This window comes from Chelonoidis abingdonii, chromosome 9, assembly GCF_003597395.2.
Source record: "Chelonoidis abingdonii isolate Lonesome George chromosome 9, CheloAbing_2.0, whole genome shotgun sequence".
Lineage (NCBI taxonomy): Eukaryota > Metazoa > Chordata > Testudines > Testudinidae > Chelonoidis > Chelonoidis abingdonii.
Genome location: NC_133777.1, coordinates 31,472,902 through 31,487,831, shown reverse-complemented (window position 1 = coordinate 31,487,831; position 14,930 = coordinate 31,472,902). Strand labels below are relative to the sequence as shown.

Genomic DNA, 14,930 nt, shown 5'->3' with positions numbered 1-14,930 from the left:
GAACCGAGAGAAGCTGTGTCATTGTTGACTCATCTCCAGGGTCTGAAATGTCCCAGATGAAGTGAAGGCTAAAGGCAGAGAGTTACAGCATCAGGCTGAGTGAAAAGCACAGGGGGCTGTTTGACTGGTACAGCCATGTACTATGTAGGACAGAGGCTTAAAATGCCCCAAGAAGGAAGTAGATCCTGGCTCAATCCTGTATTCAGACAGTTACCGCACTAACCTTCTTGATTCTTTTCTAGGTTAGCCTGTGTCTTGCTAGGGAGCCAAATCTTGACCCTTGCACAACTCCCAGGCTTTCATGTAAATGCTGTTAAGTAACTGAAACAAAGGCTCCGATTCTCTGGGCACTGAGCCTGGGTAGGAGGGGTGGGGGAGAGAGTGGAAGAGACCCAGTTAAACATGCCTTGAGCTCTTTAATCTTTTTAGCTCCAATCAAGACTGGATTTCTCATGGTAGAGATTTGGGTTTTTTTACTTTTGTTTGTATCAGTTGTTGAAATGATGCAAATTCACATTGCAAAGAGTCCTAATGGGGGGAGAGAGATTCTTATCCCCCACTTCCCAGTCTTTCAATTTGAACCTCCAGTACTAAGAGCACAAAGTAGCCTGTGCAATCTTAGCATTTTAAACGGACCCTAAAGAACTCCAGGGAAGACATCTGCAGCAATCTTTGTGAGTATTTTTGCTCTACCAAGAACAGAAGGCAAGATTTTTTTTTTTTTAATTCTTCTTTCTTTTTCCCAGCAGAGGTAGAGAGAGAAGGGAATGGCAAACAGCTCCTTGGCAGTCCATGGCTCTCTTGCTTACGATGACTTTGCCAGTTCTGACTGGTACATGTATGAATCCATGGAACCTGAGACGGCACAAGATGAGTGAGTGATCAACCCTTGGGTTTTTTCCCCAGTTATGCTCTGCGTTCGGAGGGTGCCTTGTCCTCCGTTAGGCAGGGGAATAATTTTTGTCTCAAATTCCCATTTGAGGGGGAGGGATAGCTCAGTGGTTTGAGCTCAGAGCATTGGCCTGCAAAACCCAGGGTTGTCAGTTCAGTCCTTAAGGGGGTCATTTAGGGAACCTGGGGCAAAAATCTGTCTGGGGATTGGTCCTGCTTTGAATAGGGTGTTGGACTAGATGAGCTCCTGAGGTCCCTTCCAACCCTGACATTCTATGATTCCTGGAATGAAATCTTATTTTTCTGATCAAGGAAGGTAGGAACTCCCCTCCATGCATGCACATCTTTTGCCATCTCCCCACCCTCCCCACTTTCTCCTCGCAGCTACTTCCCACTAGTGACTTTTTAGAAAAATAACCAAATAAAAAATCTGCAATAGCAACACTTGAGTGGTGAGGTTTTACAACCAGAGTCTATGCCTCAGTTTCCACATATTTAAGATGGAACTAATAACTTCCAGCTACCTGGCACATGCGCTGATATCCCTTCAGCATGCAAAGCACTATGTTAGTGTTATCTGTGCATCACCACAGTGGTGTTGCTTTTTGTTGCTGCTTGCAACATCTGATTTGGGTGAAGGAGAGGCTGTATGATTCAGCTATGTCAATGGGAGAGCTTCTCACACCCACATAGCTACTGCCTCTTGGGGAGATGGATTAACTGCGTCTATGGAAAAAGCTCTCCCATCTTCACTAAAGTGCTGCAGCCGTGCCTCTGTAGCACTGTATATGAAGACAAGCCCTCAGTGTGTGATTTAGGGAGGTAGTGTGGCCTAGTGGATATAATGCTGGACTAGGATTTAGGAAACCTGAGTTTTATTCCTAGTTCTTGCTATTGACCTGCTGGGTGACCTTGGGCAAGTAATTCGCTCTCTCTCTGGTTCAGTTTCCCCATCTGTAAAATGGGGTAATGATACTGACCTCCTTTGTACAGTGCATGAGATCGACTACTGCTAGATATTATTACTACACGACTGATCGCTTTCCATTCAATGTGCTTCTATGAGGAAGGCAGGTCTGGTGATAGAGTGGAGGATATGAGAATCTCCAACGTCAGTGTGTGAAGTGCAGGCTTCTGAAAGATGCTTCATCTAGGTGGGATTGCCCAACCTGCTTTCCCTCCTATTCATGGTGGCCATTGCGTTGCCTCTTGAGTAGGAAAGTAACACTCTCTGTCTAATGGGAGAGGGGGTTTGTCTTGAGCCCAAACTTTCAACAGTCATTAATAATTTTAGGTGCCTTAATTTTAAGGGGCATGACTTGTGACTCCTTTTAAAGGGGGCTGATGGTCACAGGTTGGGTGTTCAGCCCTTTATGATAATCAAATTGGACAACCCAAAAGTAAGATGCCTAAAATCAGGCCTTTGTTTGTTTAAAGCTTGTATTGTATTCGCTCCACTGCTCTTCTTTTCACACCCTGCTGTCATCTCATCTGTTCTGTTCTGTTCTGTTCTGTTCCTCCCTCTCTTCCTTCCCTCCTGCTCTCTGGTCTTTTTCTCCCATGGTCTGTCCTCCTGCACTGGCAGCTCATAGCTTTGCTGCTGATGGCTGGCTCCTGAATCATCTTCTCTTCTTATTCAGCAGTGTGTCAAGGCTGAATCCCCACTCTGGCACTTTGAGTACAGAAGGTGGGGGCCTGCAAGGATTTTAAAAATTAATACTGGCTGCTCCAGGCTTGTATTAAACTCCCAAGGTTACAGCTTTTCTCTGACCTTGGATTAGTAAATGCTGCCGCCACCCAAATGCAAAAAAAACACAAAACAACCCTTGGACCCAGGAAGGTGCACTTGAGAATTCCCCCCTTTGGGCAATAGCTGAGAGAGAAAACAAAGGAAATTAGCTGTTGCTACCAGCTAATCAAGCAACTTGCACAAAGCTCTTAGGACACCAAAAATTCAATCCTGTTCTTAAACAAGGTAAATTTTATTAAAAACAAAAAGGAAAAAATACATCTGGCATTTAGACTTTTGCTAGATTTTAAAAGGGCAATTCCAAAAATTAAGCATCCAAAATAGCTTCCTTGGGGGTTCAGCTTAAAGGTTACAAGCAAACAAAAGCATCTGGGGTTAGCACAGAGGAGATACAAAAGACAAAATAAAAAAATAAACCTGATTTATTAATTTACTTACATATTTGGGAAGGTTTCAAATAAGTAATTCTAGGTATGATCTGATGATTTTTTCCTACCTGGCTTAAAGCTTTACACAGCATTCCTACTTATAGCATTACTGCTCCATGTCCCTGCGTCCAGAGAGAACAACAGACCACAAAGGAAAGGTTTTTCCCAATTTTAAAAAGTTTTAGCCTTTCCATTGGCTCTTTTGATCAGGTGCCCACTTCTTTTCTTTTACCCTGTGGGCTTGTTAACCCTTTACAGGTGAAGCAAGCAGAGAATAGACAACAAGAGGGATTTTACAGCTAACTGGCTGGGTGTCTATAAAAGGAGCTACCCATGCTTCATTTATCACAGGCCCCTTACAGAGGCAGCCAACTCTCATTCCATTTCTCCAGCAGCCTTTTCAGAACTTCAGGCTCCTCTTTGAACCACATGTCCAATCATCCATTCTCCTGGCCAGCCCCTGAGGGCATTGGCTGGCTCTGGTTTTTTGACCCTTCATGATTTGCCCATGTACTAAAGATGTTGTGGGTGGGGTATATGGCTAACACTGTTGCCTGCGCAGCTGGCTTCCTAGACAGCCTCTCACCTGGCCCCATCTGCTGCTCTGGCTCCCGCCTCATGGTAAGAAGCAAGTAGGGCTCAGCAGTCTAGTGGGGCAGCATGGAGAACCCCTCAGCATGCAGCTGAGAAGCAGTTGCATGCTGGAGAACTTGGCCATGGGGGAGATCAGCTTCACTGGAGGTTTTCAAAACGAGGATGGGCAGCCATCTGTCTTGGATGGTCTGGACACAACAAATCCTGCATCTTGGCAGAGGATTAGACTAGATGACCCTTGCAGTCCCTTCTATCCCTATGGGTCTATGACAAAGTAATAATCTTTGTATTACAGTAGTGCCTAGGGGTCCCATTGTGCTAGTTGCTGTATAAACACCTACTGAGAGTCAGTCCTTGGCCTGAAGGGTTTACGATACAAATAGACAAGCCTGAGAAAGCTCTCCCATTGTACAGATGGGTACAGAGACACTGAGTGACCTACTCAAGGTCATATAGGATGTCTGTGGAAGAGCAGAAAATTGAAGCATGGTCTCCAGAGTCCCATTCCCGTGCCTTAACCACAAGATCATCCTCCTGGGAGGCTTTGTGCCCTCTTCTAGCAGTAGCAGCTTTCAGCACAGCTAGTGTGTGTGTTGGGGGGAAAGGAGGCAAGGGCTGGAGGTGGAGAACAGTGATACTTAGGGCTCTCCAGAAATGGGGAGGGCTCACTGATAAGCTTGGGGTGGGGGAAGAGCAGGGGGAGAGACAGGGACACACAAGTGGAGGGGTGAGTGAGGAGCAGATTTTCTGTTCCTGGCTTGGACACAAAAACCAATATTCATTTGTTATTAATGCCTGTGGCTGCCACTTAAACCAAAACTCTCTGTCTCTGTCCTATAAGCTGATTTCTCAGGAAGATGAAAACCTCTCCGATTAATGTAGTTCTGCCCCATATCTCCTGGCATCACTGCATGGTGAGGTCACATCATGCCATAACGATGCCAGAAGAATTCTGCTGTGTGAGATTGTTTTTTTCCTCCCCTGCCCTCACATTGAAAGTGCAAACAAGATGTCAGCTGTAAGACAGCTCTTCCAGCTCCTCTGCTGGAATGCATTGCTTGATTAATGTGTTGTGTAACCCACCCACTCCTTGAACTGTAAAGTGCCATTGGGCTGCTACCTGCAGCACATCATCCAAATGATTAACCCTCTGAGACCTGATGCTCATTAAGAGGCCTCCGTGTGAATGAGAACTACGGCCAATCACCTGGGAGGGAGGGGAGTATTTACCTGTTTGTACTGTAGCGGTGCCTTGGTTTGTGCCAGCAGTTGTACAAACACAGAACAAAATGGTGCCCCTTGCCCCCAAACAATTCACAATCCAAGTAAACAGAAACTTGTTGTGCCAACATCTTTGTAAAGAAAGGTTTGCTTTATTTCCAGCAGCTCACAGGGTTGCTCTGAGATTATCTGTTTATTTCAATGAAAACTTTGGGCCAAGACTGTCTGTCACTCCACCACTGGCTTTTATGAAAAGCAATATTGAAGCTTTTGTTACCAATTCCATTCCAGTTCTCTTCTTGACCCCTTCTAACTTTCTCATTCTTACTCTCAGATCACAAGTAAATATTTTGGGGGTAAAGTTTCAAAAAAATACAGTTTTCTTTTTATATCTATATCGTAAATTCAGTAGAACTTTGCCATAGCACACACCTGACAGCCATTTTTTATGAGAACTATGTCCCAGTCTTTCAGCAAAGATTTACTAAGACTGAAATATGGAAGATGCACATAACCAGGTCTTGGTGAAAAATTCCAGATTTTGGTGAGAATTTTTAACTTTGTGGGGAGATTTTGGGGAAAATCTCATTCTTTTTTCCCAATCAAGACTCTAAACACACCCTGCCAAAATCTTCTGTAAAAATGCTCAGGTTTTGAAAATAAAATCAGAATCTTTACCAAGAAAATTGTTACTGATTTTTTTCATTAAAAAAATAAACATTTTTACTAAAATGGAAAGTCTTGCAGAATACTGTCAATCTGGTCTAAAAGCCATTCTTAATTTCCTGCCCTGGCCTCCCCAAACCACCCCCCAAAAAAACCCCAGCCCCTCTGTGTTCTCACTGAAATCTGGTCTAATCATAATTCATTCAAATGAACTTTATTCTGATAACATGCTTTTCATCCTGAGTCCTCAAAGCATTTGACTTACCCCCATTTTACAGAAAGGAAAACTGAGGGATAAGTAAGTAAAATGACTTAACCAAGGGCACTCAGCAAATCAGTGGAAGAGCTGGGCGTAAAGCTCAGGTCTCCTGAGTTACAGTCTAGTGCTGTATCCACTAGGTCAGTGGTTCTCAACCATGTGTCCAGGACGCCCTGTGGCTGTGAGCAGGTTTAAGGGGGTCTGCCAAGCAGTGCCAGCATTAGACTTTCTGGGGCCCAGGGCAGAATGCCAAAGCATGGGACTCAAGCCTAGGGCCCAAACCCTATCATGCAGGGCTGAAGCTGAAGTCTGAGCAACTTAGCTTCACAGGCCCCCCAGCAAATGCCCTGCTTGCTACCCACTAACGCTGGTCCTGGCTTTTACATGCAGAAAATCAGTTGTTGTGGCACAGGTGGGCCATGGAGTTTTTATAGCATGTTGCAGGGGGGCTTCAGAAGGAAAAAGGTTGAGAACCCTTGCACTAGCAACATTGCCTCCCAGGAATAAAGTTCACTTGCTGATGTCAGGTTTTTATTTTGTGTTTATTCAGTTGAGCTCTCACTCTGCACCATTGACATCAATGGGAACTCTGTCTTTCACATCAGTGGATGCAGAATCAGGCCTTAATTAATTTGTAACGTTTTGGCCACTAGCAATGGGATTCTTTGTTGCTGAGTTCCTCTTGCATTCTAAAAGTCATCAGTCCTTAATCTCTTATGATGCAAAACAATCTATTTTTAAGTCTCTCCATACACATATAAAATCTTAAGATGGCATCATGTATTTTAAACACTTTGAAAGAGGCTGCTGATGAGTTATGGAATATTCTTGCCTGTTTCCTCATGTTTTGGTGCAATCCATTGCATTAAAGCTATCTCCATATCAATGTGCTTAACCTTTAAAGCAGAACTTAGCAACACAAGGGGAAATATCTGATTGCTGTTTATACAGCTGTGTAGCATGGCGGGCACTCACCACGCAGTGCCTCCTGCTGGTCATCCAGGAATTAGCTCAATTCCAGCCTTGGAGTGCCTCCTGCTGGCTGGTGTCTTCCTACAGTAAGAAGCCTGCTTACTTCTGATCTCCACCACTTAAGTACTTCTGGCCCTTTGTCCCTCTCAGACCCCAGTGCCCCTTACCTTGGGGTGCTGCACCACAGCAGTGCCCCCACATTCTGGGTCTCCCCTCCCCAGGAACCCCAATCCCCTGAGCTACCCACTGCCACTCCTCATCTAGCCCCTTCCCTCAGGGGCAAACTGCAGTCTGAAGTGGCCACTCATCATCAGCAAGGAGGTTTGGATCTGCTGTCTTTCTAGCCCCAGCTGCCTCTCTAGTACCTCCCTTGGCCTTTAGCAAGGCCTCAGCCTGGTAACTCACAAGGCCAGAGCTCCTCAGCTCTGCCTGCCTTTCCCCAGCCCTGTTCTGCCTCAGGTACCCTGCTTGCTCTCCCAGGCAGGCTGGTCCCCTCTGATCTTCAGCTGGAGCAAGAGTTTTCTCTCACTCCCTCAGCTTGCCCTTTTATCAGGGCCAGCTGTGCCCTAATTGGGTGTAGCCACACCTGTGGCTGTTTACCCACCTAGCCTCCCTGGCTGCTTTTAACCCCTTCCTAATCAGAGCAGGGTAACTTACTTGCTACAAGCTGGAACCCCTCTCCTTAGGCTGCCGGGGCTGGGGGGAGGGAAGAGATCCTTTAGCAGTGGGTGGGCTTCCACCTGCCCACTTCCCAGAACCCAATAGGTACAAGCCGGAACCACCATAAAGTCTGAGACCTTGATATTGCAGAAAGTACTTATAAGCTAATAAACATAAGGGCAACTCACAATGTTGTTTAGCACTTTTAAATTCAAGTTTGCCTAGAAAAATTAACTCCTGGAGGAGATTTTTTTGTTTGGTTTTTTTCCTTTCCGTGTTTGTTCAGCATTATTGCATAGGTTCTCTCTTCACTTGTGTCTGTGCCTTGTAAGAAGGCTAGCCCAAGGAATTCTGAGTCCTGTAGAAGGTTCTATTGGTTTTTGTCATTTTCCTATCTTGCTGTCTTTTTCTCTTTGTTTCTCTTCCATTTCTGCAAGAGAATGGAGACCTTTCTCAGCCTCTTTGAAGCCTTTTGAGGAGGCTTAGTCAGGTGGAATCTGGGGATGTAATTTGCATATTAAAACATGCAGATTAGTTCACTGGAATTTTCACAGTTAGGGCAGGTACTGCCTCCAGTTCTGCTCTAAACCATATGGGGAAATTATTAGGAAACAGAACTGTATGTTGCAAGCTTGGCATGTAACTCACATGCTTGTGGTGATCAGGCTTCCTCTTAACATGTAGTTCAGGCACTTCACTGGGACTTAGATGATCTGAGTTCTAATCCTAGCTCTCCCACAGGTGCCCTGGGTGACCTTGGGCCATTTGCTTAATCTCTGGGTGCCTCAATTCCTCAGCTATAAAAATGGGAATAATTCCTTCCACCCTTTCTCTGTTTAGTCTTTGAAGCAGGGATGGTGCTATGGACTGGCTGAGCCCTTTAAGGCAAACTGAGCTGAGCCTTGACCACCACCTAACAGCCCAAGACCCAACAGTTCTCTCTAGCTTTTTCCAGGGTCATGCTCTGCTCACCAGCTGTTGCTTGGCTTTCTTACTTTTTACCTCTGTCTCTCTCTCTCTGTTCTTGTCCAGCCTCAGTCTGTGTGCAACGTATATGTGTAGATATACATGTCCATACACAAACCTCTCAGCAACCCCCGGCCCACTTAGTCTAAACTCCTGCGTGGGTTCACAACCCCCTTTTGTGTTATGTGGGGCAGGGGGAATCTTCTGATTAAATCATCCTGACAGGTAGGTTAATTAAAGGCTGCATTCACATCAGGGCCGGTGCAACAATTTAGGCAACCTCGGCGGTTGCCTAGGGCACTAAGATTTGGGGGGCGCCATTTTCTTCGGCAGCAACTGCGGCGGCCATATCTTCGGCTGCCCTGGTTGCTGCTGGCATTTAGGCAAAGGGAGCTGGGGCAGGGGATCACGGGGAGGGCCAGCTGCAGCAAGCAAGGGGGAGGGGCACACAGGGGAACTCCTCACCCCTGCCCTGCCTCGCCTCCTCCACCCCTGAGCACGCAGTGGCTACTTCACTTCTCCCGCCTCCCAGGCTTGCGATGCCTAAGGTGATTGGCACCGCAAGCCTAAGAGGCGAGAGAAGTGAAGCAGCGACGGGGTGTTGGGGTGCTCCTGCGTGGAGCAGGGGTGAGCTGGGGCAGGGGGGCGTGCCTCAGGGCAGAGGGTGGGGGATTGGGAGCTGCCGCAGGGGGGCACCTCAGGGCGGAGGGGGGGAGCTGCTGTCGGGGGGTGTTGCCATGGGAGGGGGCGCCTTAGACGGTGGTGGCTTGGGGACAGGGGAAGGCGCAAGGTGGAAGTTTCACCTAGGGCATGAAACATCCTGCACCAGCCCTGATTCATATTTGTCTCAAAGGGACATTTGTGATTCCTGCACGTTAGCCCATCTGCACGAACACTCCACAGAACATAGAAGTGAGTGAGCAGGGAGAGAAGAAGAAAGTACTAATACCATGTGCTTCGCGGAGCACTGAGACTTGACAGCAGGAACATAAAAGGAGCTTCTTGCTCTTCTCTTGCACTGCAGGAATACTGCACTGCTCTTCCAAAACTGTCACAGCGTGAACTGGGCTCAGGATAGGTCAAAGAATCATAGAATATCAGGGTTGGAAGGGCCCTCAGGAGGTCATGTAGTTCAACCCCCTGCTCAAAGCAGGACAACCCCAACTAAATCATCCCAGCAAAGTCTTGTCAAGCCTGACTATATAAATCTCTAAGGAAGAAGATTCTACTACCCCTCTAGGTAACTCATTAGAATGGTGGTGAATCACTGAAATGGAAGTTTTTCCTAATATCCAACCTAAACCTCCCCACTGCACTTGAGACATTACCTTGTTCTGTTATCTGCTACCTCTGAGAACAGTCTAGATCCATCCTCTTTTGGAACCCCTTTCAGGTATCTGAAGGCAGCTATCAAATCTCTCCTCATTCTTCTCTTCTGCAGACTAATAATCCCTGTCGTCTCAGTCTTCCTCATAAATCACGTGCTCGAGCCCCCTAATCATTTTTGTTGCCCTCTGCTGGATTCTTTCCAATTTTTTCACATCTTTCTTGAAGTGTGGGGCCCAAAACTGGACACAGTACTGCAGATGAGGCCTCACCAGTGTCGAATAGAGAGGAATGATCATGTCGCCTCAATCTGCTGGCAATGCCCCTACTTATACAGCCCAAAATGCCATTAGCCTTCTTGGCAACAAGGGCACACTGTTAACTCATATCCAGCTTCTCGTCCACCATAACCCCTAGGTCCTTTTCTGCAGAACTGCTGCCTAGCCACTAATCTGTAGTAGTGCATGGGATTCTTCCATCCTAAGTGTAGGACTCTGCACTTGTCCTTGTTGAACATCACAACCTTCAAAGAGACACATAGCCAATACTACTATTTCACTCAAGTATCTTCCTAAATATTGTTATTCCTTTTTTGATCTTCGAATTAAAGCTATAATGATAGACAAGACTTGACTTGAACAAACATCTACCCTTGAGATTTCTAACAATGCAGACTTGCATTTCAAAGCTGTATTCATTTACATATTTTCCTAACCAGTCCTTAAGGTTCACCCATGGGTCAGGTCAGGTCAGTCGGTGAGGTGAGTTAATTAATTTTCTGGCCCTGTCATCTTTCAATGAGATATTATATCACACTCATAACGTCACAGCCCAATCTTCTAATTTGTCTAGGTCCCTTTGTATCCTATCCCTACCCTCCAGTGTATCTACCACTCTTCCCAGTTTAGTGTCATCTGCAGACTTGCTAAGGGTGCAGTCCACGGCATCCTCCAGATCATTAATTAATGAAGATATTGAACAAAACCGGCCCCAGGACCAACCCTTGCGGCACTTTGCTTGATACCGGCTGCTAACTAGATATGGAGCCATTGATCTCTACCCATTGAACCCGATAATCTATCCAGCTTTCTATTCACCTTATAGTCCATTCATTCAGCCCATACTTCTTTAACTTACTGGCAAGAATACTGTGGGAGATCATATCAAAAGCTTTGCTAAAGTCAAGGAATAACATTCAGTGCTTTCCCTTCATCCACAGAACCAGTTATCTGATCATAGAAGGCAATTAGTTCAGTCAGGCATGACTTGCCCTTGGTGAATCCATGCTGACTGTTCCTGATCACTTTCTTCTCCTCTAAGTGCTTCAGAATTGATTCCTGAGGACCTGCTCCATAAGTTTTCCAGGGACTGAGGTGAGGCTGATTGGCCTGTAGTTCCCTGGATCCTCCTCCTTCCCTTTTTTTAAAGGAAAGTCTTTGGGTTCAGTCAGGTCAGTCCTTTGGGTCTTTGGGTTCAGTCAGGTTGGTCCTTTCTCTGCTTGTTCCAAAGTCAAGGTGATGTGCCCAGGGCACTGCCTTGTTCTGTCATGTTCAGAATATAATGTGCCTCAGTCTACCTATCACTATAATGGGGGTAATGATTCCAACACACCTTTTGTAGGCTGATTTTAAGTCCTCAGATGACAGTTCACGTATAAGTGGAGGCTGTTACTATTGTACGACAATTTGCAACGTTCAGCTAATCAAATAACTTCCTTGGCTGATCAATCCTTAACTCTACATTGTGAGTTAATGATGGACTGTTCCATTGTAACTGCTTATGAGGGTGTTGGGTGCTGTGGGGTATATATCTCACATCGCCTTGTGACCTTGTTTTGAGTGGCTCATGAGTGGAGAGGAATTCGTCTCATACTGCACAGCCACCAGCTGTTTTTGCCTGTTACAGAGGAGACACGCCACTCTTTGGAGACTTTATTTGCTCTTGTTTATTTTGCTTTTAAAATAAAAGCCATTCAGATGGAAAGTGTGTGGGGCTGGGGAATGCTGAGGGTATTCTACACTACCCGCCAGATCGGCCGGTAGCGATCAGTTTATCGGGGATCGATGTATCATGTCTCATCTAGACGCGATATATCGATCCCCGAAAGCACACTTATTGTCTCCGGAACTCCACCAGAGTGAGCGGCGGTAGTGGAGTTGACAGGGGGAGCTGTGGCCATTGATCCCGTGCTATGAGGATGGGAGGTAAGTCGGAATAAGATACTTTGACTTCAGCTACGCTATTCACGTAGCTGAAGTTGCGTATCTTACATCGACCTCGTCTCCTAGTGTAGACCAGGTCTGAGATGAAGGGAGACTTCAAACATGGCAAAGGAGAGCAGTTAGCAGAAAAGAGGAACAGGAATAGCTGAATGTGTCTGTAAATGCAGACTGCTTGTAGAAGCAGTTTATGATTGCTTTATAGTAGGTTTATGCACTTGCTGTGTGGTTAGCACTAATTTAAAATATAGGGTTCATCTATTGCACTCTGACCATAAGGACAGATGGACAGATTTTCAGTTCTGTTTCCAGAGCTGCATCTATAGTATCTATAACTGGATTAATGGTAACCTCAGAACAACTTATAAACACAGAGAGTATGGATTCTTCCTGGTCTGAAATTCAGCTCTGCAGGAGTCAGTGGAAATCTGCTTGGGAAGGCTCATGTGCATATGTTACAGTTTGCCTGCAGTCAGCACAGAGAAGAGCCCTGATCGCTAAAGGTCAGTATGCTCTCTGTCTAGCTATCTAAAGCCAAATAGTGTTCAATAATGATGATAATCATTACAGTGTTGCACAGATGTGGCTTTCAAAGCACCTTACAAAGGTGGTGAAGCACTATTATCCCTGTTTTACAGATTGGAAAAGTGACACAATGGAAAGATTAAATGACTTCTCTGTCATCACAGGGCAAACTGGTGGAAGTCAAGTCTAGAACTTAAGTCTCTAGCTCTGTGCTTGGGCCATTAGACTCCTGGTTGTGTTTCAGATGCCTTGAAACATTCAAATGTGGCTGGATATATGTGGCATAAAACTATAGTTAAGAGGTAACATCTGTAGAATGAATGGGGTATAGTCACAGGATAACACATCTCTGGAGGCTACATCAAAGTCAAGAGACCTGTGGGACATGTAATATGAAGCAAGAATGTTTTTCAAACCAAGAGGCTTTTGAGCCTCGCATAGAATTCCATTAAAACTAAGGATGCATGAACCAAGGTTTCATCCAAAACTCTTCCTGAACCTTTATAAAGGTTTGGAAAAGTTCTTAAAACACTTTCTACCTGGCCCCCATGTGGATTTTGTGGTACTTCTGTCCCAGCTCTGGAAAGTTCTGTGAGCAACTCAGACTGAATTGTAGACTCTGTGCCCCAAGTTTGTTCACAGAAATCTGAATGTTTGGTTGCCATCCCTACTCAAATCTTCCAGCTGCTGTTGCCTGATGAAATTAACATAGGACTGGGACTCAGCGTTTGGGGATGACTGACATTGAGGGTATGGCTACATTTACATTTGTACAGCACTGGGAGTTACAGCTGTCTTCGTACAGCTGTGTAGGGAAAGCACAGGAGTGTGGCCACACTGACAGCTACCAGTGCTGTAGTGTGGCCGCATTTGCAGCGCTGTTGGGAGTGGTGCATTGTGGGCAGCTATCCCAGCGTTCAAGTGGCTGCAACGTGCTTTTCAAAAACGGAGGTGGTGGGTGTGACAGGGAAGCGTGGGGGAACAGAGTGGATTTTGGAGCTGACACTGTTACTCAGCTCCCTGCCTTGCAAAGTTCTACAGGACTGGAAGATACAAGTCGCATCTACCTTCAATCATTTTAAAAGTTTTGACCCTTCCCCACTCTGACTCTATCACTAAATGCAAATTATGCACTCCTAATGCAGCCTTCAGACCACATGAGCAGCTGCTCAACACGGACTCCCCCCTCCCCTCTCTCCTCAAGCAAACAGCTGTGAACATTCCAAAGCAATTCCCCTGCCTCCGCTCGCTTGCTCGCTGGAGCAAAGAGCAGCTGTTTGTTTTTTAGATAAGTAGGTCGGGGGAGCTCATAGTTCAGCCATTCTTCCGGTTTGTTGTGGACAGGAATTCTAGGATACCTCTTAATACCCGGGAGGCCAATAAAAGCGCTTTTGATGGCCACACTTGATGAGCAGTGCTGCATCACCAGCACTGGAATCACTACATCCCAAGCAGACCAGGTGTACAGCCAGCACTGCAGCCAAGGAGTTGCAGCGCTGGCTGTGCTTTGCAAGTGTGGACACAGAGTGAGTTGCAGGGCTGTAACCCCATCACCAGCGCTGCAGCTCTCCTGTGTAGCCAAGCCCTGAGTCTGGCTGGGACCTTAGAAGCATCACCTAGCCTCTCTGACCCTATTCCTCTAAACATTCCCCAGTGCTGTGTCCAGACTATGTGAGGAATAGGTCTCTAATTACCTCCCTCAGCAGCCTCTTTCACAGCCATCAGATGCCATCCTGCTCACATTAAAATCAATGGCAAAAGGCTCATTGTCTTCAGTGCTGGCAGGATTGGGCTTGTTGTTAAGCAGCTTGACTTCATATTCAACTTAAACTTTCCTCTGCTTAATTAGAACCCATTGCTTCTAGTTATTTTGCCTTGGTCACTCTAAACAATTCCCCTTCTCTTTCCTGGCTGTGGTATTTACTCCAGTCAGACATGTTTTACATGATGATCAGTCTCCCTGAGTCACTGAGCTAAGCTGTGCATATTGAGTGTCTTTTAATCTTTGCTCATACATAAGCCCTTCCAGCCCCTCTGTCATTTGGTTGCTGTTACTTTTGTAATACAGGAACTCCTCACTTAAAGTCATCTGGGTTAAAGTTGTTTCATTGCTGATCAATTATTAGAGAACATGTTCATTTAAAGTTGTGCAATGTTCCCTTATAACTTCGTTTGTCAGCTGCCTGCTTTGTCCACTGCTTGCAGGAAGAGCAGCCCATTGGAGCTGGTGGGGGCTTGGAACCAGAGTAGGCCAATGGCCGCCTGTCAGCTCCCTTAAGTTCTCTGTACTGCAGCCATCCAACAGGCTATCAGTTGCAGGGCAGTTCAGTTGTCCCTCCCCACACTGCCCTGTGCTGCTCCTGCCCTCTGCCTTGGAGCTGCTCCTGGGAACCTCCTGCTTGCTGTGTGAGAGGGGCGGGGGGGAAGAGGGGTGCTGATGTCAGAGTGTCCCC

At 46.1% G+C, this 14,930-nt stretch overlaps 1 protein-coding gene across 1 annotated transcript in view; it reads left to right on the top strand.

Annotated features, from left to right (window-relative positions):
* Positions 1 to 767: 767 nt before the first annotated feature.
* Positions 768 to 14,930, top strand: part of STRA6 (signaling receptor and transporter of retinol STRA6) — a 39,322-nt gene continuing 25,159 nt past the window's right edge. Inside the window, exon 1 of the mRNA XM_032772673.2 lies at positions 768 to 874. Within this exon, the coding sequence (XP_032628564.1) occupies positions 768 to 874 (107 nt within the window). The remainder of the gene's footprint in view (positions 875 to 14,930) is intronic.